This window comes from Lotus japonicus, chromosome 4, assembly GCF_012489685.1.
Source record: "Lotus japonicus ecotype B-129 chromosome 4, LjGifu_v1.2".
Lineage (NCBI taxonomy): Eukaryota > Viridiplantae > Streptophyta > Magnoliopsida > Fabales > Fabaceae > Lotus > Lotus japonicus.
Genome location: NC_080044.1, coordinates 18,701,260 through 18,728,871, shown reverse-complemented (window position 1 = coordinate 18,728,871; position 27,612 = coordinate 18,701,260). Strand labels below are relative to the sequence as shown.

Here is a 27,612-nt window from a genome sequence, read left to right as displayed (position 1 = left end):
AGTTAATGATGAAACAGGATCTGGATTTGTCTGCAAATGATGATGTCCACGCCTGACTCTTCCCTATCAAATTATCATGCATATATATAAACTCAGGTACCATGTTTTCCGATTTAGGCACTATATTGAATCTCCATAGCCTTCACCCTTGAAATCGTGGCTAATTAAACCTTGAGCAGTTCCTTCCACCACCGTCGTAGCCCCCTCCAATTGACCCGTGCGATGCACGGATAGATGTTTTAGATTATTATAAAACTGTAAATTAAAATCAAAGTTTAGGAAAATGTAATGATAATGTATAGACCAAACATATTAGGCAATACAAATGAGCAAATTAGAAACTGTCTGAATCAGTGAGGTCTAAATAACAACACATAGTTTGTCCACCACCAATACAAACATAGGCCAAAGGAAATTAATAGATCTTCTTCTTAAAAATTATTTGTGTGAACAAACTGTAGCCAATCACCAATTATATGGCGCTCAAATTCCCTTATATTGTGTTAGTACATATCACAAAAATACCTTCAGCTAAGCTCGTCTCTTAGAACGTTCACTATGAGATGGCCTAGATGGAATCATAGCTTCTCTTACCTTCGCACCAGACAGGCACCGCAAGTATATAATAAGTATAATTAAATGATTCACATTATTGCTCTGATATACATTAGAAAATTTTGAAATTAACATATAACATAGTAGCATATAGTAACCTTTTTATAATTTGTCAAAGAGAAAAAGTCAGCTGTCCCGACGGTGTAAAGTTTTTTTACACCGTCAACCAATCAGATTTCAAGGATGTGCCACGTCAATTAATGAAATTAAATAAAATGAGATATTTTCTCACATCCTTGAAATCTGATTGGTTGATGGTGTAAAAAAACTTTACACCGTCGGTGCATAGAAATTAAACTCTTTGTCAAATGTAATCTTTTGAGCTTAAATTCATAATGGCCAAGGAGATCATCATTAAGTTCATATTTATTTTGTAATTTTATATGTTTTTCATTTATTTTATAGGAGTATATGTCAAATTACATGTTATATAATTGTGCCTTCTATTTCGCACAACATATTTTCATAGATTTTAATAATTTGAATTCAATACAATTTTGATTATATACATTTCAATATTTTTTATTAAAATATACATGACAAATTATAATTATAAAAATTTTAAAAAATGATAAACATGATAATATCGAAATTATTTAAAAATGATTTAAGAATTATAAAAAATAGTTACACTGTAAAGTTTATTCATAATAAAACATTTCAATAAGTTTATTTTTCTTGTAATAATTAAAAAAAATTATTATACCTAAATGAAATATGTTAATTTCCCTCTTCTTACAAATCATCCCAATAAGTATATATCAACAATCAATTAACAAAACACATGCAATCCAAATCTAAAATAGATATAGGATTCCCACCTTTACCCTCTTCACAAAACAGGAGATAGAGAATTTTTCCCTTTTGATTGAAAGATGTTTCTTTCAATTGAAGTCATCAGCTTCTACATGTTCTAATTTTCCTCAAAGCAAGAGTAACATTATGTTAAAATTTGATCTTATTCAATAATAATTCAAATGTAATTAAAAATTATACTTGTCCCTAAAATTATAATTTATATACATGCCTATAATCAAGAATCCCACAGATTTTGCAGTACTTTGCACCAAAATAGTATCTAGCCTAACTCTTGTAGCCTGTACAATTTGAGACCCAAAGCGTTAACCAAGATGACAGTGCTTTTTTTAACATTTTTTTTCTAGTTCCTTTTCTCTATATCTAAATTTTTTTCTACCTATGATAGCACATGACCAGAAACTTCTACATTCCTTCTACTATTTCATTAAAGAAATCATCAAGCTGCACTGATATAGTCTCTAAGTAACTCTTCATGTTATCAAATTTTTCTTGGATATCACCATATTGTGTTTCATAACCTGCTATTCTCTCCAACTCCACTTTCAATTCTTCCATCACAAATCACAATATTCGCTTGTTGGAAATCAAATAGCAGAATCCCTAGTTGCCCATCAATCTGTTTCTGCTCTATCTCCTTTGCACCTTATACTGCGACGTTGTCATCATTGCCATTTGTTCTATCCATAAAACATTTTCAAATCATCAGTAAGAGAACACAAAAAAACCTACACAACCAAGAGACCATAAAGAGAAATGAACCTGAAGATCGTTTGTTAAGTCCCACACCATTATAAAGCTTCTACAAACACATCGAATTGATATATCACACATGACTCCTGCACCAATTCTATTATACTTCTGATTTCACATTGTGTTATCATACCACTTCCATAAGTTCCACTTCAATGCTTAGAAAAGACTTGTACATGTTAAAAGGCAACTCGGCCATTAATTTTATGTCAAGTTGTCCCAAATATCTAGGATGAAGATCACACTTGATTATGAGCAAGTGGTCTCATTTAGTCCTGAAAATAAAGAAACTCATCAAAGTATACTATTAAGCAAAATTGAGTCTTAAGATAAGAATAGAATCTTGCGAGAATGACAACTCACACATTCAGCCCCAATTACTATTTTTGTGAATATAATTCCAAAATTCATATCTATCAAAATCATCATTGAATGAAACCAAGTAACAATTTTACAACCCATTCATAGAATAGATAAAAAGCAAGAGCCCATAAGTGATTTGAAATACACGCACTCGATGAATAAAATGGTGGCTATCATCCACCATTTAACAGAGCAACTCTAGATAACTTTCACAAAAATGGATTAGCAACAAAACTAATACAAACCACCCATAGCACCTTTTCATTTAGCCACATCATTTTTTGTAACATAGCAGAGATCCATGATTCCTAAAGTGAACCATATAGAAACTTATAAAAACTCAACTATCATGAAGTCATAGATAGAAGAGTGTTTGTAGTCAAAACTTGCATATGCCTTTGTTCATAAGTAATAGATTTGTCTAAGAACTTGTTTCTAGACCTCTTTATCTAAACAAATCAAGAAATGACAATGAAGATCACAACAAACCGAAAAAGAGAAGAGAAGTGAATAGAACTTAAATCCTTTTAAGTACCTCAAAAGACTGATGTAACACATGAGCAAATGATTCACATGTTGTCCATAAATATTTAGTAACAATTAAAAGATTAATAACATCACTTGGTCCTCAAAATGTATCGAAAATTCTAAATAGTATATTATCACTATTCATCTCTTGAAGAGAACACAACAAATTTTTCTCTATCTAAAACAAATAGCTTCACCTACACCTTATTATTGGAGTTCTACATACTTTTATATATTCCTATGATTAAAACAACTCAAAAAGGTTAGAGCTTTTAACAAAATAAAAAAGTTAATATCTTAATGGACATTTCTAAAAGATAACCAAGTACATCAATAAAAAGAACTTTAATATTGTAATATTAGCTAAAATTATATCAAAATGTGTCAATGACAAATTAGAGTCTACCACAACAAAAAGCATTTAAAATATTTAAATACCCAAAACCTTAAAAGCATTTCTACAAATTAAAATAGAGTAAACAGAATATTAAACTATCAATCCTAACAAATCAAATATTCTCCTAGATATCCAGGCCCCTCATATTCATATTCTCCTTCCCATGACATGTAAAATTCAAGATCGTATTCTCCTGCTCTTAACAATGAGTTTCAACAAAAAAAGGTATTGATGACATTATAAGAGTGCAGCTAAAAGAAAGAAAGAAAATGTCATTTATATAGTCCTAAAAGAAATATGAGATCCTGAAACTCCGTATTGTAAATTGAGGAGACGAAGAAAAAAGGCGTCTATTTTAAAACAAAAAATCTTGGTGAATTTGGTTAAAAGCAAAGATTTCTTTGATTACCGAGAGGAGAAAAATCCAAGCCCGAAAGGAAAATAATGCATCATGATGAAACTTACTACACGGAAAGCCCTGTAAAAATGAGAGCTAAACAAATTAGAAGAGTTGAGGACAAAACAGAGCTGCAAATAGCAGAAAACAACTGGTAGATAAATCAGATGTATTGTTTAAATGCTAATGTTTCAGAACCTTCATTCAACGAAATAAAATTTGCAGCTCCTATATTTAGTTCTCAACCATATTAAATTCCATAAACAAACTCCACCATCTAAGCACGTTATTTGGTTAACTAAATCATCTTTATTCATGGTACAAACTCCACCTTTCCTCACATAACCCTTCCAAGTCCAACAACTCTTCTTACACCTGTCTTTTTTAATTGTTACCAACATCCAATGGACTTGGACCTCAAACAACAACAAAAAAAAAAACCGAGAACATAATCAAGTAAAGCAAAAATGTATTATGTAATTTCATATAAGTCAGGAATTGTTTGAGAAAAGAAACCATTTGAGATATCCTTTTGGAGCATATAGATCAATTGAAGCAAATGCCCAGCAGGCAAAATTCCTTCATACCTCTATGAGTGAGAGATTCCTCCAACTCTGCCTTCAAGAAATCCGGCCAGCCATCCTCCGAAGTCTGAATCCAGATGCGCACAACAACTGCTTCCATTCATCCCAATTTATAGATCGTTCAAGAAGGTTTGCATGCACTAATTTCAAATTTCAAATTAAAATCATCTTGAGTAGCTGACTATAGGGAGGCATCATGGTTTACAATTGATAGGGCTACAAATGGAAGAGAAAAGCAAGGGTTGTTAGTTTTGATAAACACGTAAAGTTAATGGTTGCAGGCTGCAGTTAAAGAAAACACGCAAAGCTGCCCTGATAATTTGCCGTGTTGTTTTCTCTATTTTCTCTATCCGTTAATTGGGTGTTGTGGGAGGTTTGGGTAAATTCATAAAGAGGAATTTAAAAAATAATCAACAATATTTAATGCAGCAGTTACGGATTCTTGTAAAAATAAATAAATTCTTGAAGATAGAGATTGAAAGCAGAAAAATTCAAATAAAGCTTGCTCATTGGTCATTGGTGTGGCAAGGAAGGTTTTAGGCTATCATTAATTACCTACACTTAGGTTTAAATTAGCCAATCTTTAACTCTCTCTTTTTTCAATTTTCCTCCATTTACAGGCTGTGGACCACGCTAGGGAAGAAACAGTATCACATATTCACATCATCACATGTGTTCAGGTCCACGTGCCAACGTGAAGATGGAAGTTGCTAAATATAGTATTACAAATTTCTTTTAGATTTTTTTTAAATTATTCTGCTAACATGGCGTAAAATAGGGGTTGGTTCCTCTAGTGACACATGTCAAACTTTCCTTGTAATGGGTTCTCCTTTTATTTATATTGAGATTTACAGGCTGTGGACCACGCTAGGGAAGAAACAGTATCACATATTCACATCATCACATGTGTTCAGGTCCACGTGCCAACGTGAAGATGGAAGTTGCTAAATATAGTATTACAAATTTCTTTTAGATTTTTTTTAAATTATTCTGCTAACATGGCGTAAAATAGGGGTTGGTTCCTCTAGTGACACATGTCAAACTTTCCTTGTAATGGGTTCTCCTTTTATTTATATTGAGATTACTTAACGTGGGTATCATACAAAAAAAATATTATGAGTACAACAAAATTCACCATAGAAATTATATGTATACATAATTAGATAATTAATTTTTAAAAAATATATTATTCAAAGAAGATACTATTAAAAACACATTCAATTTCCAAAAATGTTATTCATAGAAAAATATGTTAAAAAATGTGTTAATAATAATTTTTTTTTAAAACAGTTGGGAGCAAAAAAGTTGTGAGGAAACAAATTCAACCGCTTGGAGAGTTAGCCCCACAATGATGTGAATGTTTCCGACTCAAACAAGATTGCCTCTGAAGGAGGATACTTGTAATGTAAGCATAAAAAAATATTTATTATTTGGTAAAAGCTTTTCATCATAATGAAGTTAATAATCAATAATTTAAATGTAATTTTTTAAAAAATAAATGCAATAAGATGAAAAGTTTGATTAAATTACTTCCTTTATATTCAATGTGTGGGTAATTAAAAATTGTGATGCACAAACTAAAAACAAGTAAGTCGGTAGGATGAACAATTACATTCATTTTAACATTTAATTGAAATAAAAAATATTTATTTATTGAAATCTAATTGAATATGTATGGCTGTGTATAGAACTTTAACCATTAAATTAAAGATTGAGTTGCCTAAATGATCATAGTAAAACTTGGGTTAAGTCAACTTAGTCATAGGTGAACCAATAATATTTAACCTAAATTTTTTCTTAAATATCATTGGTCTACCTAAGATTAGGGTGATTTAACCCAAAAAAATTCTAGGGTCATTAAAAATTGGTATGTAAATAATTAAATATATGCACTTAAGTTCCTTACTCATTTTTAATATTTTTATTTCATATTTTCAGTATTTTTTTATCATAATTAAGGGAATAAATACAATATCACTAGAATCTAGATATTTTTTTTTACCACATAAAATATATTAACATCAGTGTTCTTTTGTTTTGTTTTGATATTTCTTCATCAAATGAACCATTTTTTATTCACATGCCCCACTAGCGTTTTAGTTGGCTTGAATGAATATACAACCAATATATGTAAATCTGGTCAGTCAGGACGATTAAATGTAGAACTTTCACTCTTCTAACCAATTGACTTAATATTGGGCTAATTTGTTAGATTGTAGTCAAGAGCCTATTTGAGTAAATGTCAACACTTCAACGCAACCAACATGACAGGCAAACAAACAGTAAAAAACCTCTACTATTGATCACTTCGAGTACTATATATACATGTTTGATCATGCTATAAGTTAAGAATGGCTCATTTTTGCTCTCATATTGTTAGGAGCATCTTCTTTCTCAATCAGCAATGAGTTAATTTTTTCTTTATTACTTTTTCTTATCTTCCAATGACACAATAACGAAAGAAACAACATACTCTTTGGCCTCAAAAGCCTTGATTTTTCTCATTTTTTAAAGTTTTTCACGTAAAATTCTTGTGTTATTATTGATTGCTGCTCATATTTATTTAATTTCTTCAGTTGTTTTATTTCCTTAACATTAAAAAATAACTATCACAAATATAAAAACCAGGAGCTCTCAAATTTTGTTGTTGAGTTTTAGACTAGTTTTTGAACAATTTTAGCCGATTTTTAAATATATTTGTTTTTTCAACTTGGTTAAAGAAGGGTTAAACCCCCATTTTTTTTTGGCTTAATACATCAGAAGGCCCCTGGAATTGTAAAGGGAATCAATTCCAGGGCCTGAAAAATTTTCGCATCAAATTAGGTCCCTAAATTTTTTTTTTAATTCAATTAAGGACAAAGTGGTCCAGCAGATGATGTGGCTCGAACTTTAGCCTACTCAGCTTTTCCACGTGGCATTTCTAATTTTTTTTAATTGAAAATTTTGAAAACTTAAATTTTTTATTCCAAATCATAAATTAACAAAAAAAAAAAAAAACCCAACCCCCACCCCACCAGGAAACTCAACCCGACACCACCCTCAACCCTAACCCTCCACCAACCCGCAGCTTCAACCCTTATGATCCCTCCCTCTCCACCATTATCAACACCTCCTCCTTCTCCACCACCACAAAATCGAAAGAGACAAGTTTTGGGTCGTTCTCCACCCCTCCCATTCAGCCACCGTCCACTGAGAGCTACTACTAGCAACCCACACCCCACTTTCATTTTCCACTGAGAAGCACGAAGCGAAGCCCCTCTCACCGTCTTTGAAATCTGAATCTGAATCAGAGAGAAACAGAGAGAGAGAGAGAGAGAGAGAGAGAGGAAACTCTTGTTTCTGCATTTTGTCAAATTCATGGATCCCACAACCAAAATAATAGCAGCAAACGAAAGGGGAATCGGTGGGGGTGGTGGTGGTGGTATGAGGTAGAGCGGAACAGACTCAGATGATGGCGCCATTTCCCTCTTCTATCTCTTGTCCTCCATCTGGGTTGCCGGTGGGGTGAGGTGGGTTGTGATGGGTTCTGGGTGGGGGTGGTTTCTGTCGTGGGTTGCAGGTGAGGGTGGGGTGGGTTACGAGGTGGGTGAGTTTCTGGGTGAGATGTTGAAGATGATGACAAGGTGAGCTGGGTGCTGGGTTTTGGTGGTGCTTCTTCTTGCCTAGATCTGATCGCAAGGTTGTTCCTCTCCCTCTCCTCTTCCTCTTCTTCATCTTCTCTTTGTGGGCTCAGTTTCTGGGTGGGGTTAGGGGTGAGGGTGGGGTGGGTTGCGATTGGTGGGGGTGGGTTTCCGGTTGGGGGTGAGGGTGGCGTGGGTTGCGGTGGGTTTCTGGGTTGGTGATATGGTGTTGAAGATTAGATTTTTAAATTAGGTTTATTAGATTATTAGGTTGTTTAGTTTAGGATCATTAGATTAGGTTTTTATTAAGTTTTTTAAATTTTTTTTCTGATTATTTTGTTGACTTGGAATTAAAAATTATTTTTTTAATATTTTTTAATTAAAAAAAACTTATAAAAGCCAGGTGTCACTGATGACTAGGACAAAATTGAGATTTAGCCTTAATTGAATTAAAAAAAAAATCTTAGGGACCCAATTTGATGCGAAAATTTTACAGGCCCTGAAACTGATTCCCTTTACAATTTCAGGGGCCTTATGATGTATTAAGTCTTTTTTTTTTTTTTGTCAAAGAAGGGTTGTTAAGGCTCAAAGGATGGCAAGCCCAAACAACAAGCAGGAGAATCAACGGGCTAGGCTCGAGGATAGACAGATAAGCACATAGACCAATTTTGACAAAAAAAAAGCACATAGACCAATATCCTTCAACCAGCCGGATTCTAACAAGGATAACACATGCATTACAGTCAACAGAAAGAAACACAAAGTAAAAACTTAACTACCTAACATAACTACCCAACAACCAGACTCCAGCGCCATAACTCAGCTAAGGAGACCAAACTAAAACAGGGGAGGGACAGCCAAACGGAGCAAATGAGGAATCAGATCCCTGTCATACATATTTTTTTTTTGATACCTGTCATACATATAACTCACATTCACATTAGGGGGGAGAGTTCAGCAGTACATTTAACTTTTTCCATCTATGTGTAGAATTCAACCTTTTCCCCTCTCAAGACAGTTATATAACTCAACTCCAAGATTAGAAACGTAATATTGCCCCACTTAATTTTCAGTCAAGTTTATATGCCACCCATTGACTTGTAACTGTTATCCGCATCAAATCATTGTTAAATTGTTGTTTTGTTTCTATTTGTAATTTATTATTTTTATAGTTATTTTGTAATCAATAGAATATCATGTAATTAATAGATATGTTTCATTTTAGTTAGCTTTATTCTAACCTTTATTTCCTCCATTGTAATTCTATTTAAGTGTGACTCTTGTATAGTTGTATTCTATTCTATAACACACATCAATACAAAGAGCAACTCTTTCTTCACATGGTACCATAGCAGTATCCTCAGTGACCAATTTCAATTCTTTTTTCACAGTAACATTGGCCAGGTGTTTTGACTACCTTTTGATCTGCTAAGTTTGTTGCTCTTCCTGCATCTGATTCTGAGTTCAGCCTCTCCTACAACATTCTTGGTTTAGGAAAGAATTGCAAGCAAACATGAAAATTTCAATATAGGAGGCTAATCTACAAAGACAACAATGTTGTTGTGACATTGCCGTATAGGGAACTAAACAATTGAAGAGGGCATTTCAGAAGTTCAGTTAGACAGGGAGGAAATTAAAGTTAAAACATATAGATTAGACAAACAATAATCTTTATAGTTGAATAAGCATCTAAACAATTGAAGAGGGCATTTGATTGTATATACAGTCAAGAAAAATATAGACTTAGATCCGAATCATTGAATGAAAAACCTCACAAGGACAACATGGAGTGAATCAATCTACTCTTCTCTCCCTATTGATATCATTTTTGGAACATTCTCGAACCTCTAGACTGGTAAAGCTCCAACCTACTCTTGGACTCATGCAACAATGCCTCAAGCGTTTCATCTTGGGTCATGTTAGGTCTCTTGGATGCCCATTCAAGCACTGCGAGCACCTCAGCCCGAGCAAGCTCCTCACTGTCAGCAACATGCAGAGCAATGTACGAGAGAAGAAACAATGCTGGAACTTGAACTGTGTGCTCTCCAAGATACACCAGCTGGACCAGGTGTTTTGCACCACCTGCAGTTATAATCGCCTTGGAGTGATCAATGTGGAGGTAGTTCTCGGTGCAGGCGAATTTCATGAGGGAGATTGTAGCCTCTCTTGTCACCTCTGCCTCTCTTTCATCCAGAAGCCGAACCAAGGGACCGATGATCCTCGTCTCTGTAGCTCTGAATGTCCTTGCTAAACTCCCAATAGCTTTTAGGCAGGGGATTAGGAGGTCCGTGTCTTCTTCGTCGATGATCTTGAGCACTTGATCAACAACTGCTTTGCAAGCAGGAGAGTTGGGCTTGAATGCTGATCTTCTCAACTCAGGATCTTTCTCAGCCACTTCAGTGATCTCCATCACTGCCATGGCTGAATTGTACTTGACATCTCTAGACCCTTTCTCAAGGAGAATGGCAAAGCACAACAAAGCCCTCGATTCCGTTATGCTGCGACAAATGGAAGAGTTACCCTTGGCTAAACACCACAAGGCCCTTGCTGCCATTGCTTTCATCTTAGCCTTAACCTCAGGGTCTTCAAGCTCCCTTCCCTTCATGTTAATCCCAGAATAGGAATAGCTATGCTTAGCCGGTGTTTGTGACGAGTTTTGACTCGTTTGAGTCGTCTCATTGCCTTGGTTGGAGTTCTTGTTGGAACTAGCATGCATTGCCATTGTACTTGTGACCACTTTAAGCATCTGATTTTGGGACTTATCAGCCAAGGGATGCTGTATCCGACTCTTCACCTCCTTCTCATCCTCATCCTCTTCTTCCTTCTTCTCCTTCTTCACCTCATTGTTAGAACCGTTGTTGTTATTGCTACTCGCGATCACAACCGCGTGGATCGATTTCGTAACAATGGAGTACTTACTATGCTCCTGAACCGTTTCAAACGCGAGATGGCTCACAAGCAATCGAACAATGTGATGCTGAGCAAAGAGATCTTGGCATTTGGGGTACTTAGTAGCAAGCTCAGAAACAGCCCAGGCAACCTCAGCTTGCACCTTCAACGGTCCCTCCTTGAGAATCTTCCCGAAAACCGAGCAAACACCAGCATGAACCATGTGCTCCACGCTCTCCGCGTCCCGGCCGAGAAGCCCAATTGCTTTAGCAGCATTCTCCTGACCTTCCTTCTTCCCTTCCTTGATAAGCTTCAGCAACGGTCCAACCCCACCTTCCTCTATGATCAGATTCGCGTTGCGGTCGTTATCGCGAACCAGCGACACCAGCGACGCCGCCGCGTCGGAGCGTTCATCAAGGGAGCCAGTATGAAGCGTCGCAACCTGCTCCCAGATGAGTCCCAAAATAGGCTCGTTGGCGGCGATGGGCGGAAGTCCAAGATACTCCCCGCCGCGCTCCTCCGCGGGAGCGGAGACACGTAGGAGCCAGGAAACATCGCCGATTGAATTCTCGAGATGCGACGACATCTTGCGGAACGCGGCGGCGGGGACGATGCTGAACACGCGCTTCATGAGGCCGTTGGCCTTGCACTTGAGGACTAAAGTCAGCGCTCTTTCCAGAACCTGTTCAGTATCTCCGATGATCCGCCGTGTGGGGCGTTCGTAGAGGTCGGAGCTCGCACGCGCCGCCTGACGGAGAAGTCCGGCGAGCTTCTCCGTCTTGGATTTCAATTCTAAACACTCCACCTTGAACGACGCGCTTCCTTCCTCCGCCGCTTTGCTGACCTGGTCCGCTAATTGGATCGGTTTCGCGAGCAGTTGTTTTACTATTTCCGCGGCCATTGCGAGAAAATTGACCGATCTAAGACTCAAGAGTGAGTATATAAAGGGGCTTCAATTCTGCGTTTTGTGTTGGTTTGTGGTGTCGTTTTGGGGATTCAATTTCGGGTTAGATCGAGTTCGAGGGAGAGAAGAATATGCAAAATGAGGTGTTTTGTGAACTGGCTTTGTTGTTGTTGTTGTTGTTAGTGTGTGAGTTGAAATGGGTCCAATGACATGTGAATGAAAAAAATGAATTCAAGCAAGAAATGATGATGGTGTGTGTGGATTTAGGGTTTGAGAGAGTGGTTGGGTTGGGAGCATGATATGGAAATGGAAAATTGAGATTCTGAGGGTGGGTGTGAAGGAGAAGAATCTCATGGTGGACGGGGTTTGCGAAGACCAAACGCGGTTTACGTCTTGTTTAATGTTATATAAAAGGTTGGGTGTGGGTGAAAATTTGACGCTTTTGATTGAGTTTGAGATTTTTTCCCCTTTGTGGAATTAGTAGCGTAGTTTTGAAGTAAGAACGTTTTAAAATTTAGAGAAAAAATGTGCTAGTTAAGAGGTGATCTTTTATTTCCAATTTTGTTTCCTTGTTTTGTCTTTTTTTTCGAATAAAGGAAAAGATTTCCAAGATTTTTATCGCGTGGATTTTTTTATTTGACGTTCATTGATTCAAATTAATCAACCGTACACGTCACAAGGTATATGCAATAGAATTGTTGTGTGGGGTTAATTGGAATTTAATGTGAAATAGAATTGAGTCAATCATTTTTAATTAATTTTGGTTTTGTTCAAGATTTTAAACTTTTCTCAGTAAATTCAAATGAAACTGAGATGATTAAAATGTGTTTGAATACTTCATTTCCTGCTCTCATGTATCTTCTACTAGTATGATAACTTGTGCGTTGCACGGAATTTTATGTTAGAATTTTGTAATAATAAATTAGTTTTCATATATATGTAATTTTTAAATTATACATAAGTCAATCGTGTAATAATATATGAGGAGAAAAATAGAATAAATAAATGAAATTGTGTTGTACACATCAAACATTTCCAAAAACTTCCTTAAACACTACATTTATAGTACTGGTCTATTGTTTGCCTGACTATTCCAGTATTCAAAGTTTAAGACCCTTTCTTGAGCGTACTCTAGAGAGAGCTACATATAACTGACCATGAGTGAAGACGGGTCTCGGAAAGAAGAGCCCCACCTGAGATAGTGTTTGTCGTTGGCTTTTGTTTATGGTCATCGCAAAGCATACTGCAATTGAAAACTATCTTCTTCTGAATTTAATTGGAAATTTGGATCAGAAGGAACCAAGTCCATTATTGAAATGTGCACTTTGTCATTAGCATTGGTTCCAGTGATAACAGTTGCACCAATATAACGTTCACCAAGTTCAACAACAATTAATCTGGTTCCATTGCATAAACCTGCTGCTTGGTCTATATTTCTCAAAAGCATGATTGGAATATCAACTTTCAATAATAGTTTGTGGTTTGACATTCCTTAACTTTTAGTGTTGTTCAAAAATTATGTGGTAAACCACTCACCTTAGATTTCAGAATGCTCATAAGATCGTAAGGCAGAGTTGGAGCTTAGATATTCATGTTCTGGTGCAGCTATCATGCCAAGCATGTAAGTGTTTATCATTTCAACAGCCTTCAATGTAGGGGTTAATATTACTCTATCATGAAAGAATTGCGGTCTTTCATTCTGTGCGGAAGGTCAAGAGATATGTACATTTAATCTAATCCATTATTGAGTCAAGACTAATTGGGATGAGCTCATCTGACATATCTAGTTTTATACTCGTGCATTGGAGATATTCTATAGTTTTATTTACATAAATATTTTGAAAAATTAAAAAAATACATTGAAATTATATCAAAATTATTTTTGACATGAAAATATATCTTATCGTAAAAATTTTTAACAATGTAATTTAAACTTAATGATTGTATATGTATATGTATATATACATTGATTTTTTCTGATCCTCATATAACATAATTTTACTACTACATTTTCATTATATCTTAATTATGAAAAAATAATTTTTAATAGTTTTAATAAGAATAGATTTTCATGTAAAATGTTTCTTCTGTGAGATATTTTCATCCTGCAATTTGTACAAAAATAAAAGAAAACTATATTTACATGAAATTATATTTCAAAGCAGTGAGATTTTCTTAAAATTTACATTTCTAGTATTTTTCATGTAAAATTTACTTCTAAAATTATTTTACAATAATGAAAAAGGTATTGGAATGAAATCAAAATTTAATTATAAATAAGTTTTACCAGTAAATTAGTTTCATGTAACATATTTCACCTCGTGAGATTTTTTTACTATGTAATTTAAACATAGTTATATATATATATATTATAATAATCTTTTTCTAGTCATCGAACGATATAATTTTACTCTCACATTTTCATGCTTTTATTTTTTTTCAAAATTATAAAACAAATTATGGAAAACGTATTAAAATTATATGAATATTTATTTATCTATTCTTCTTAACATTAAAGTATATTCTTGGAAAAATGTTATTACAAAAAGAAAGCAGACTATATATGTAGTACATTTTAAATATGAGATTATATTGTAAATTAGGGAAATTTTATTAAAAATTATTTTTCTATTAATTTTTATATGAAAGTATTCTCATGTAAAAAATTTCTTGCCATAAGAGTCTTTAACCATGTAATTTAGTCATTCGTAAATATAGACTATATATGTATCAATATTTTCTAATATGCGCATTCATACTTATTCTATATTTACTCTTAAAACTATCTGAAAAATTATAAAAAATGTACATAAACTATAAGAAAAATTGTTTTTATGTTAGTTTTATCATGAAAGTAATTTCATTTAAAATGTATCTCCCCGTTGGAACTTTTAATCCTGTAATTTGTACAAAAATAAGAGTACATTATATTGTTTGATGAATTTCTTTTCCTACTTTTAGTTAATGAAAGTGATACACTGGTGCTTTTAGTTTCACTTTTAGAATTTCTTAAACTCATGGTAGTCCAAATTTATTATTTTTCATTATAGAGTTTGTTCTTAATACTAACTAAAGTGTTCCCTTATCTTGGGGTTACAAATGGAATCTTTAACAAATATGACGGTGAAGTAGTTAAGTTGATATTTTCAAAATTAAATTTCAATTAATGTTATGATTATTCAATTTAATTGATTCTTTCTTTATTTCTCTCTTGTTCTAGTTCTTTGATTGAGACTTTAATGCCATTACGATTTCCTATAAAATAAAATTTAATTTGAAAATTTTCTGACATAAAAAGCAATAAAATTCCTTTCTATTCTACAGTACATTAGCACGAATAATAAGTTTCCTCAAATCGCAAAATCCATACATAAGCATGCCTGTAGTGGAAAAACAAATTTGATTTGAAAAGCTCAAGTTCTTCATCAGAATTAGCTCGATATGGTGTCAAAACTACTCTCTTTATAAATTGTCTAATGTCAAGGTACTTGTAAAAAAAAAAAGAGCAAAGCTCGAGAGTCAATCACATGTGCTTAACATGTTAGTTTTAACATCACAATATTTTCATTAAAATTTTCCTTTCCACCAGGTCTTTGTACTCTAAAAAATATTGAAATTATATTAAACATACAAAATGTGAAACATAATTTGATACATAAATTATAATCATAATAGAAAAGAATCATCCCAAACTCATTTTCATTTAAACAACTTGAGGAAGAATTTCTAATCAATCTATTTTCCAGCAAATTTGGAACTGAAATACTTCGAACCCCAAAAACACCATCAGGAGCAGCTCCTACTAAATAGACACTGCCTTGTTTCCTAAAACAATTGTACTCTCCAAAATTAACTATCTTCAACACAAATTTTGAGGGTCTGATAGAGAAATGATCTTACATCTTCCAAAGAAATATCTTTTAAATATATTTTCAGAACAATCATTTGAAATATGAACAAAATAACAGCTCTTTGTACAAAAGTTACATATATGAATTTCACTGTGAAAAGCACAAAGTAAACACGGGCAGTCACACCCTCTCTCCATTTATCAACAATTCAAATGGGGACCTCATTTTATTATATTGTTACTTCTTCAAGCACATATTGGTATGTACCTACTAATGTCAGTTTCTTATGAAATTATATTACTAAAAGATTTCACTGATCCAAAAATTGTTACCTTTCTATATTGCACATCAGTGAGGGTAACTCGTGATGAAATAAGAAAAAGCAAAGGAAGTGACAGTGTATATGTTCCACTCCAATATGTTCAATGCCAATAGTTCCACATTTCAAATCACTTGGATATGAGCTCTTATGAATAAAATTCATGCTCCATCAACTACTCCTGAAATTTGAGAATAGAAGCAGAAAAATATTCAATATAGAAGACCAAAATTATATGAATGAAGTGCTTTGCTCACTATCTTGTGTAATTTTGCATCAGGTTGTGAAGAGAGTGCTTGATAAGTGACAGCATAAACTAAAGTATGAAACTGATACACAATCATTTTACTGATATGTACCTACTAATGTCAGTTTCTTATGAAATTATATTAGTAAAAGATTTCACTATCCAAATATTGTTACCTTTCTATATTGCACATCAGTGAGGGTAACTTGTGATGAAATATGAAAAAGCAAAGGAAGTGACAGTGTATATGTTCCACTCCAATATGTTCAATGTCAATAGTTCACATTTCAAATCACTTGGATATGAACTCTTATGAATAAAGTTCATGCTCCATCAACTACCCCTGAAATTTGAGAATAGAAGCAGAAAAATATTCAATATAGAAGACCAAAATTATATGAATGAAGTGCTTTGCTCACTATCTTGTGTAATTCTGCATCAGGTTGTGAAGAGAGCGCTTGATAAGTGACAACATAGACTAAAGTATGAAATTGATACACAATCATTTTTTAAAAAATTCTAGAATAATTTTTAAAAGCTTATCCCGTATAGTTTTTGTTTGACAATAATATAACCACTTTATTAGCTTTCTTTGTATCCAATCAACCCTCTCTCTCTCTCTCTCTCTCTCTCTCTCTCTCTCTCTCTCTCTATGCTCCTGCCTGCTGCCCATTTCCTTCTTTCAGCTTCTTGTTGCATATGTCCAATGGCGCCTTGATTCTTTGAGGTTCCGATTTCAGATTAGCCTAATTAAACCAATCAACACACACATGGACCAAAATATAAAACAGACACAAAAGTAGCTTCAAACTAATACATTAATCAAACAGTGCCAACTAAATTAAGTTTCCACTTACCAAAATAGATCAGCTTCCCGCCATCCCAGCCATGTATGCATGATCTCGTGAGATGTGATCATTCCAGATCCATACTTCCAGTAAAAAACCTGTAAATAAAAATACATTAACACATATTACTTGAGGGCCTATTATTATATAGAGGAACTACAACCAATCACTTGGCTTGATTTGTTTCTGACATGTCATCCATGATATTGGAGCAATTCTATATGCCACCTCATCAATGTCATAAGAACCCATAATTCTTCACATACTGCATTCTCTTACCCATTGAAAATTTAAGGATGACTATGTTTTCACCAAAAGCTAAAATCAAAGGGGAAAATATAGGGCAAGTATGGACAATATACCGCTACTCTGTGAAAAGTGCTTCACATTTAAACTACTAATTATATGAAAATGGAAACCTCTCAGAATTTAACAGTAGCTGAAATGGTAAATGACTATCAAAAGATGTCATAGGTCCTGTTATACTTTGTGTCTACAACCAACCAAAAGAGAAAACAATGATGGAATGCATTTTGTATTATGCAAAAAAAAAAAATAAGATGGTATTTTATAAGGGGATACAATTAGATTTAGATTGTGATTCAATTATCTAGTATTTTTTCCTTGGTTTTTCAAAAGAAAAGCCTAATAAGAGACAAAAGAAAAAAATAAGAATTAAAAGAAAGATTTCAAATAATAAATTTGATTAAAATCTAATTGGGATTCATAGTCCTTTTCTATTCATTTCAGAATAGTCAGACCAAAGAAGTATATTAGTATATTTTTCTTATTTAGGGAAAATCAGTTCAATAGTGCATGATAGACCAACAATATAACAAATTTAAACTGATACAAATCTCTTTAAATGCGTTCTGGACTAAAATGTAGCCTTCTCGCAACAAAGGCATTAAAATGCAGCTAGCTCCATTGTTAATAGAAGCGAGTATTGCAGATAGCTTGGTACGAAATCTTTCATCAATATCTCCAAACACACATCCATGTATATTGGACATTGGAAGCATCATGCATAAAAATACTTAGACTTAGAAACATAATGCCTAAAAAAATAAGAGAAGAAAGCAACTTCATTGGAAATGTGTTTGATTCGACTATTTCTATAATATTCATAAAATAATTTGAATATAATAAATAATGAATTTATATAAATTTCAATTTTTTTGATAATGATAATTTTTTTTATATTTTTTTAGGATAATATTTTTGTCTATTCATTATTGAACAATTTGTAAATAATTTTTTACAATATGTATTTAATGATATTAACGATTTTTGTGTTTCTATTAATATATAAATATAAATATATTTTTCTATCAAAGGTTTAGGTCTATTATTTTTGGAAAAACGTATATTTATTTTTTATGGAGCAAATATGTATATTGTTTTTTAAAAGTAAATACGTATATTGTTTTTTGACGGTCAAATATGTATATTGTTAATACTGTTGTGTACTATACATTTATTAATATACTACTTATAATACATATTTAATATATTGACAACACCAAAAACAGTATAAATAGTCCTCTAATCACATTATTTTTATCTATGACAGCATGAAAAACAGTATAAAAAAATACTTGCTGTGAAAAAAAAAATGTATAAAAGAATACTTTTATTGATGTAGACTACAAAGTGCAAATGGACCAAATGTCAAAATTCTTATTTTTGTATCTCAGCCAGATTCGAACTCACGATCATAGACTCATGTTATAAGATTAGAACCTGTTTCACTTAAAACTCTACTTATTTACGGAACTGCCACCTTGTTTTCATCTTCATGATTTATGTTTTCATTTCTTAATTTATTGAGTCAAACAATATGGGACCAATCAAAATTAGACATTTGGAAATTCAATAATATCAACTAATAGAATCAAAACATATGAAAATTAAATAACAATGTGGCCCACTTTGGTGGATGAGTTTTATATATTATTAAGATTTCTATGTTGAGCTTAGATGATTGTCGAGGAGATTATGTCAGTTTGTTGTGTGTGTTGAATGCAAGAGAACATTTGAAGTTGTGGTGCTAGCTTCTAATAACAACATCAATGAGTTACCTATGTGTTGTAGTGGTGGTATGTTGAAGTCTAGACATTGGTCGTTGACGCTTACTTTTCAAAAAATGGTCAACTCAACTCAACTTTATTATTCAGTTAAGCTCACGAGTTACACGAGTCAAATCAGGATAACTTAATGGTCAATATTAATCTCTTTTTTCCAACACAACCCATCAATGAGGCGAGTTGGACTGGGTTGACTCACGAGTTTTGATTTATATTGACAATTTTTTTAGAGTTTAATTTCTATGCACCGACGGTGTAAATTTTTTTTTACATCGTCAACCAATCAGATTTCAAGGATGTGAGAAAATCTTTTTTTATTCAATTTCATTAATTGACGTGACACATCCTTGAAATCTGATTGGTTGACGGTATAAAAAAAACTTTATACCGTCGGTGCATCATTCTTTTTCTCTTTTTTTTTACTATCATAAGTGTGACATGTACCGTGAATTAGTAGTATGAAAAGTTATTAAGTAATGAATGAGCATGGACTCCTGGTATATCAAATTGTTTGACCCATCAGACTAAAAAATAGGATAAGCCCTCCTGATGTTGTTTGAAATTTTAACAATGGCCCATTAACTTCTCTTTTAGTCAAACCATTTACTACTGCTAATGTTTTTTCATGGCCCATTGCCTGATTATTTTTAAATTCAAAAAATAAAAAATTACATTAAAATATGTTAAATTGATTTCTCTTGTAAAAGTATTTTTATTGTAAAATAAACTAACAATTGATAAAAAGTATAAGTTATTTTACGCTGATTTACAATTATGAAAAGCACGTTACTTTAAAATGTGGATATAGTTTATGGTAGTTTATTCCCCCCCCCCCTCCCCCCTTAAGCTACTAATAGTAATTTTCAAAATATCAGAAATTCATTATATTATATTTATATTTTTATTTTTTTAAAGCTGAACTAAAAATACTTTTTATTAAACAATCGCGACATATCTTTCCCATGTTAAAAACAAAAAACATTATTTCCTTGTTGTAACAAAAAAAAAAACAAAATCATAACAAATGGACAGTTTATCTAAAGACCAAAAAAATTGGACTGTTTATCTGCTTGTTAATTAAGCGCCACGCATCTAAACTTTTCACCCAAGTGACCCAACACAAGAAAAACAATTGTCAATTCTTATTGGTTAAAATTTTAACCACCGGAAATGATAATGTTCGTTTGCGAAAAGGACAACTTTTTCACTTTGCTCTATGGGAAGCGTAAGTTTTTGGTTTGCAGCATGCAAACTGTGAAACAAACAGACCTGAACCTCCAAAGCTAATAGATCGTTCGTCAGTTGATTATTTTGCCTGTGGTACGACCCTGGTGGAAGTTTCCATGTTTTGGAAGGAAAAGTAAACTGTCAAGGATTTGTGTGCTCGCCCTTTCTTACGTTGTGTACAATATTCACTGCGAATCTCACCTTTATATGGATGATCTCCAATCATCTCAAAGCCTCTTGAATTGGATGAAGATTCCTTCAGTTTATTAGGATTTATAAACTTATTTTAACTCAAGTTTGTTGAGAATTCAAGTGCGGAGTTGGAGTCTCACATTGGTTAAGTTTGGGTGAGGAGAAGAGTTTATAAGAGATGTGACCCATAAACCTAATGCCTTAAGGTTTTGGGTTAAAATGTGACGTCAATATCTCTTGGTGTCTTGCTCCTCCGCCCATGGGGGAGACAGTCAAGAATTTAGAGTTTATTATAAAAGTTATCTTTGTTATATATTTAAGCATGTGTTTTTAATAGGGCTGCACATGAGTTGGGTTGGATGAATTTTCAGGTCAATTAGGATCCGAACCGATCAAAACGATTTCTCTTGGATTGGGTTGAATTTCGTGAATTTTCACCGGTTTGAATGAAGTGATTTGATCGCTATATTAAAATAAAAATAAATTTGAAATATTGAAAAATTAATATTAAAAACAAGTAGTCCAAGTCTCTAACATGCAATTACATCATAAGTTCATAAATACCGTCTACAATAATGTGAATGTCTATGTTTCTAATAGAATTAGTTCAAAAAAAAGTAATGGTTAATTTAATTTTTTATTCTTGTATAATAAACGAGATTCGTTTTAGTTCAAGAATTGTTTTTACATGTTTATCTTGTTTCTAAGTTTTTTTTTTAAAAGTAGCAACAAATATATATATATATTAGAGTTGAAGATGTCATTCGAGGGTTGGCTGCAGAACTTAAAGAAAATTTTCCTTCTATTTGTTAGGATCTTTGCGCTTTTTCTCTTGGGTGTTTGTTTTGGTCTTTGGGTGTGGCTTTGTGGTTGTGTTTTTTTTCCTTTCCCTTTTAGAGTTATTTAAGTTTAAAAATATTGAATAATATGTCAAATACTTATTAGTATATAAATATTAGCATAGTTTTAAAACTCGGCTCGGACTTGCTGGTCCGACCGGTTGGATCGGGACTCGGTTACCTGACCGGTCCGAGCCTCTTAACAGATCGGTTAAGCAATCAGCTCACTGTGAATCGGCTTGACTCGCTGGTTCGCCGATTGAACTGATGACTCGGTCAGTTTTTTGTCAGACCGGCAAGTCACCCTTTTAATGTTTTTTTTAATTTAGTTGATAATGGGTCAACATGTGAGGCCCAATTATTAGACTAGAGTAGAGCTGGCTAACTATATAATACAGTGGGCCTTTCATTATTATTATAAATTCTGGTAACAACAGTTTTTGGTTACATGGGCCTTTTTTTTTTAATTCTTCTGACAAGAGTTTGATAAAAGTAGAAAAAATGTGAAATTATATTTAAAATCTGTTGCAAGGAGCATTCAAGCACGAGACCAGAAGGGAAAAATGGGAAGTCGGTCCCACTAGACCATGATATTGTTTGATTATATCACATGTCTTTTATAATTTATACCTTAACTTCACATTACCATGAATATTTTTAGAATATCTGAATATAGACCGAGTCAAGTAGTCCGTCTGTTGACCCATTTGGTTGACCAGTGACTCATTGACTCAGTACCTCGACCGAGTCGACCACCGAGCCGAGTCTTAAAACACTGGATATTAGGCTAGAATTGTATTTTCTTTTCTTTGAGTTTTTTTTTTTCCTTCTATTTAACAGGACAAATTTTTATGTTCCATAAATCATGATCAAGTGCAATAAATAAGGGCTAATTGCGCCAAAAATAGAACAATGCAACTAAAACTCTTTCCCATGCCATTTTATAAAAATATAAAGGCATCCATTTCACGTGAAACAAGTTTTACAGCCGAATATTATACCTGGTAAGAGGAGGATCCAACTCCAAAGATGAAACCTGGAGGGAAACTGTTTCGGTTCAAAGAAGCAAGATCAAGAATTGGAGCAACTTTATGAGTGCAATGAACAATATTATTCGATTTGGTAATCACAAGAACGAAAGCAACGAGTCCCAAAAGGTAAAAACGTTTGCATGATGATGCCATGTTAACCCAATATCATTCATTGAATTTGGATTAGCTAGGGGCCCTCTATGATACAGTATCATTGATACTTGAACACGTCTCAAGTTAAGTTGGAGCTTGAACGCGTTCATACTTCATACAATTTTCCCCCTTTGCAGTTGACGACGAGTCGACAGAAGATAATAATATATTAATATGACGATATTCCTACAGGATATAAGGATAATCATGTTTTATTTGGTATCACTAAGGACTAAGATATCTCCACCGTCAGTATCACTAATGTAATAAATATATTATTTAACTGAAGTTATTTTTTCTGGTAATCAAAATTTTATATGTTTGGTACGTGAAGATGTTTTTGGAAGGAGAGAGTTAAATGGCAGAGAGAGAGAAGAGAGATGTTTCAACCTTGCTTGGTAGGGGAGAGTGAGGACGAAGACTTTCTTTACGGTAAAATTAAACCAAGTTATATATTAAATGGTGAATCAATCAACAACACAGGGAGAGTGAAGATGCGCAAATGCTAATGACTCACGGTACCTTACTAAAAATTGAACTCCAATTACTATAATAGCCTTTTGTTTAAGTTTCCCTTGCCAACAAGACCTAGTGTTGATATGGGGATATAACAATAATTTCTAGTGTGATTAAGTTTTTTTTATTGACAAATAATAATTGTTAGTAATTTAGGAAATTAGTTCTCCTCAGAGTTCAATCTTGTACCCTTCACCTAACCTTTGGGGACTCCTAGTGTTATTAAGTACTCCCTCCGATCCACAATATAAACAAAACAATTGGTGTTTTGGTAATTGATTTCTTTGTAATGATGGCTTGAATTTGTGTGCATTTATCATTTAGTTGAATTTGTATAGGGACTAACACATTAGTGCAAGAAATTTGATTAAAAGTTCTACTTAGTTAAGATATCAACTTTCTGCCTTCAGGTGCTCCAGGGAGCAATCCCGCCAGGTATGATTAATCAAACTTTACTTGTTTTAATTCCTAAGATTAAGAAGCCTGAGCATGCGACCCAGTTTCGCCCTATTAGTCTTTGTAATGTGCTTTTCAAGATTATTACTAAAACAATTGTAAATAGATTGAAAATTATTCTACCTGATATTATATGTCAAACTCAAAGTGCTTTTGTTCCAAGTAGATTAATTACTAATAATGCGCTGGTCGCTTATGAGTGTTTTCACTTTATGAAGAAGAGAATTTCGGGTCGTAATGGCATGATGGCTCTGAAACTTGATATGTCCAAAGCGTACGACAGAGTCGAATGGTCTTTCTTGTAGAGTGTTCTTCAGAAGATAGGGTTTCCCCCCTCATGGGTTTCTTTGATTATGAGTTGTGTCACCACTGTTAGGTTTTCCATTATGCTTAATGGAAATCCCCAGCCGAGTTTTGCTCCTTTTAGGGGCCTACGTCAGGGTGATCCTCTGTCTCCTTATCTTTTTATCCTGTGTGGAGAGGTGTTCTTAGCTCTTATTGAGAAGCGTGTGGCTTCTAAAATGTTGCATGACATTAAAGTGGCTAACAGAGCACCTGTGATTTCTCACCTTCTTTTTGCAGATGATAGTATCATTTTTGCACGAGCCAATACTCAGGAGGCGGAGTGTGTTCTTGACATTCTGTCCACTTATGAGCGGGCTTCTGGTCCGGTCATTAACCTGAATAAGTCTCAGCTCTCTGTGAGCCGCAATGTACCCCTCAGAATGGTTTTAATGAGCTAAAGTAGCTTTTGAATGTGAAGGCATTTGAGAGTTTTGACAAGTATCTTGGTTTACCCACCATGATTGGTAAGTCCAAGACTAGAATTTTTAACTTTGTTAAAGATCGTGTCTGGAAGAAGCTCAAAGGGTGGAAGGAGTCCGCTCTTTCCAGGGCAGGTAGAGAGGTTTTGATTAAGTCTGTGGTGCAAGCGATACCTTCTTATGTTATGTCATGTTTTATTTTACCTGACTCTCTCTGTGCAGATATTGAAAGGATGGTGTCCAGATTTTACTGGGGTGGCGATGTCGATAAGAGGGGCCTCCAATGGGCTAGCTGGAAAAAGTTAACTCGTTCAAAATTTGATGGTGGTCTTGGCTTTCGTGACTTTAAGTCTTTTAATATTGCCCTTGTGGCTAAGAACTGGTGGAGAATTTATACCCAACCTGAAACTTTGCTTGCTCAAGTTTTCAAGGGGGTGTACTTTGCGCAAGGTGATCTATTGAGGGCCAAACGTGGCTATCGTCCAAGCTATGCTTGGTCTAGTATCTTGCAGTCCAGCTGGATTTTTCAGGAGGGTGGTCGGTTGAAAATTGGTGATGGCAGTCAGGTTGATATTCTTCATGATCAGTGGCTACCTCAGGGGGTTCCTGTTATAGGTAGTCAAGATTTAATGGCTGAATTTGGAGTGTCCAAGGTCTCTCATTTAATTGATCATGCAGCCAAATCTTGAAAGTATGCTTTGGTGGATTTTATTTTCCACCCAACCATTGTATCTCATATTTTAAAAATTCATTTGCCTTTGAATGGTAGTGTTGATACTCTCATGTGGCCAGAAACTGTTGATGGCAATTATTGTTCCAAATCTGGTTATATTTTTGTTCGCAGGAAGCTCCTTGACGCTTGTTCGTCAACCTTTTCCCGGCCATCGCTTCCAGCTCCTTTGTGGAAGAAGTTTTGGCGTACTAGTGCCCAACCTCGTTGCAAGGAGGTGGCGTGACGTGTGGTTTCATCTTTACTTCAAGTCCGTGTAGCGCTTCGTCGGAGAGGCATGGATGTTGACCCTTTGTGCCCGGTGTGTGCTAATGAGGAGACAGTGTTTCACTTGTTAGTGTCTTGTCCTGTGGCCCAGAATTTCTGGTTTGGATCTCCCCTTTCCCTTCGTGTGCACAGATTTAGCTCCATGGAAGACTTCTTGGCGGACTTTTTCCGAGCAGCTGATGATGATGCACTCGCACTATGGTAGGCTGGAGTGTACGCTCTATGGGAGATGTGCAACCGTGTGGTTTTCCGAGATGGTGAGATTCATGTGCCCGTTGCAGCCGTGATCCAGCGATGTTCCATGCTAGCTGCTGCGCTGGTGTCAGAGGTGACAGTGGTGCCTAGACCAGCCCCGTTGTTGAAGGCAACTTGGGCCCGACCACCTTATGGTATCTACAAGCTGAATTTTGATGCAGCTGTGGCTACAACGGGAGAGGTGGGTTTTGGTTTGATTGTGAGGAATATGTTGGGTGAGGTCCTTGCTTCTGCAGCACAATATCTTCTCCATGCAGCTTCAGCGATTCTTGGGGAGGCTTTAGCCTTCCGCTGGTCTATGCAGCTTGCCATTCAGATGGGGTTTCGTCGGGTTCTTTTTGAGACATATTGTTTGCAGCTGTTCCAGCTTTGGAATAAACCTCCAGATGGTCGATCGTATTTATCTAGTATTGTTGGTGATTGTTTTATGTTATCTCGTTCTTTTGATTATGTTGACTTGTCTCTTGTTCTCCGTGGGGGCAATTCTGTTGCTGATTCCTTAGCTGGTACCGCTTTCAAGTATACTGATATGGTTTGGTTGGAAGAGGTACGTAGGGAGGCCATAACTTTGGTTCATAAGGATGTAATGGCTTCTATGTCTGCTTTTGATCAATGAATTTGCAGTTTCCTTAAAAAAAAAATAAAGTAGGAACTTAGACAAAGTACCGTAGAAAAGAACAATGATCATGAGTGAATTGAAATTTTTAAGAACATAATTACGAACTGAAGAAGTCATACTTGGATACTCCTTTATATTGTTTACTTCGTTAATTTACAATTTAATCAACAATTGAATCCACCCAAAAAAATCAATTACCAATGAGTAGAAATTGGTAGTAGACACCCATAATGCTCATATACTCGATCTTTTTAATACATCGGTCAATTTTGTCCTTTTGTTTGAGCAAGGGGCTTCGAGTCCAGTGTTGACAAAGATCAGATAGGATCCTACTGTGATCCTCGATCTCTTCCTTAATATTGACCAACGTTCTATCGATAATTTAATTAAAGATTGAGTCAAAGGAGAATGTTGCTGTAAAAAGAAACTCATAAATAAAGACTAAACTAATTTCATGAATTAGGAGACATAATTGGAGCCCCAAATCCATCTCTCGTTAGCGAAAGCTACCTACATAGTTTTGTTGAAGCTATGCCAGTACAACACAGTGCACTTTTGTAGTCTCTTTATCTATATTCGGTGAACACTTCAAATACCTCACCATACCGATTTCACAACTCGATTTCTTCGCAACTTTGGAGCCTTATCTTGTCTTGCTTGCTCTTCTTTTTTTAAAAAATTGTATAGCTATCAATGGTCCTCCGCTCCTTGAAAACTTTCATTAATGAAAGGTTAAGTAGATTTTACTTGTATGCATTTAATTGGTATCCATGTATAACTATTAAAAAATTGTTCTTAGTGATTAGCATTAAGCATGAAAGACTAATGATCTAGCCTTACCCATATACTTATAATCATTAGATAATGTTACCTAGTTCAGATTTAAATAGTCAGTTTTCACCACCCTGATCAATTCAAAACAAACAATAAGCACATGCATGGTAAAATCATTTACTTATGGCAAAGAAACATATGGTTAACTCTAGTTCGGACTTAAGAACGAGTGAGTTTTCTACAAAAGTTCGAATCAATCAAAATACCCTAGGAGATAAACCTAAGATATAGCATGAAGCATTAAAGAAAAACCATTGATTCATTAACATAGAAACATGGATATATATTGCATTAAAAAAAAATCAAATATATTACATTAGCATCAAAACAACTACTTCCAATCTCCACAAATGAGATTAGCGATTCATCTCCATGGATAGCTTTACAATCATAAAAGAGAAGAAGAACAATCAAAAACTAAATCTGTGACGATTTTCCGTCGATGAATATAACTCCAAAGTCTTATCTCTAGTCTCCTACACTTTCCTTGGTGTTCTAATGTGATATGGGA

The 27,612-nt window shown here is 34.3% G+C and overlaps 2 protein-coding genes and 1 long non-coding RNA gene across 4 annotated transcripts; 1 reads left to right on the top strand and 2 right to left on the bottom strand.

The window, feature by feature from the left end:
• Window positions 1-1,556: 1,556 nt before the first annotated feature.
• Window positions 1,557-4,793, bottom strand: LOC130710044 (uncharacterized). Of its 2 annotated transcripts, none has more exons than XR_009010272.1 (3): window positions 4,457-4,793; window positions 2,194-2,459; window positions 1,557-2,111 (listed from the first exon to the last, which is right to left on the bottom strand). It is a non-coding gene; the product is annotated as an uncharacterized LOC130710044 (long non-coding RNA). The 2 variants fall into 2 exon arrangements; XR_009010273.1 differs by lacking the exon at window positions 4,457-4,793 and adding an exon at window positions 3,882-3,914.
• Window positions 4,794-9,706: 4,913 nt separating this feature from the next.
• LOC130711565 (uncharacterized) lies at window positions 9,707-12,255 on the bottom strand. The gene has a single exon (XM_057561247.1). The coding sequence runs from the start codon at window positions 11,861-11,863 to the stop codon at window positions 9,896-9,898; it is 1,968 nt and encodes a 655-aa protein (XP_057417230.1). The 5' UTR covers window positions 11,864-12,255; the 3' UTR covers window positions 9,707-9,895.
• Window positions 12,256-25,622: 13,367 nt separating this feature from the next.
• LOC130712414 (uncharacterized) lies at window positions 25,623-26,264 on the top strand. The gene has a single exon (XM_057562250.1). It carries the CDS (start codon window positions 25,623-25,625, stop codon window positions 26,262-26,264), a length of 642 nt encoding a protein of 213 aa, XP_057418233.1.
• Window positions 26,265-27,612: the final 1,348 nt, after the last annotated feature.

Coding starts and splice junctions, on each gene's coding strand:
- LOC130711565 (XM_057561247.1), bottom strand. CDS start 11,863: ATGGCCGCGGAAATAGTAAAACAACTGCTCGCGAAACCGATCCAATTA.
- LOC130712414 (XM_057562250.1), top strand. CDS start 25,623: ATGTGCAACCGTGTGGTTTTCCGAGATGGTGAGATTCATGTGCCCGTT.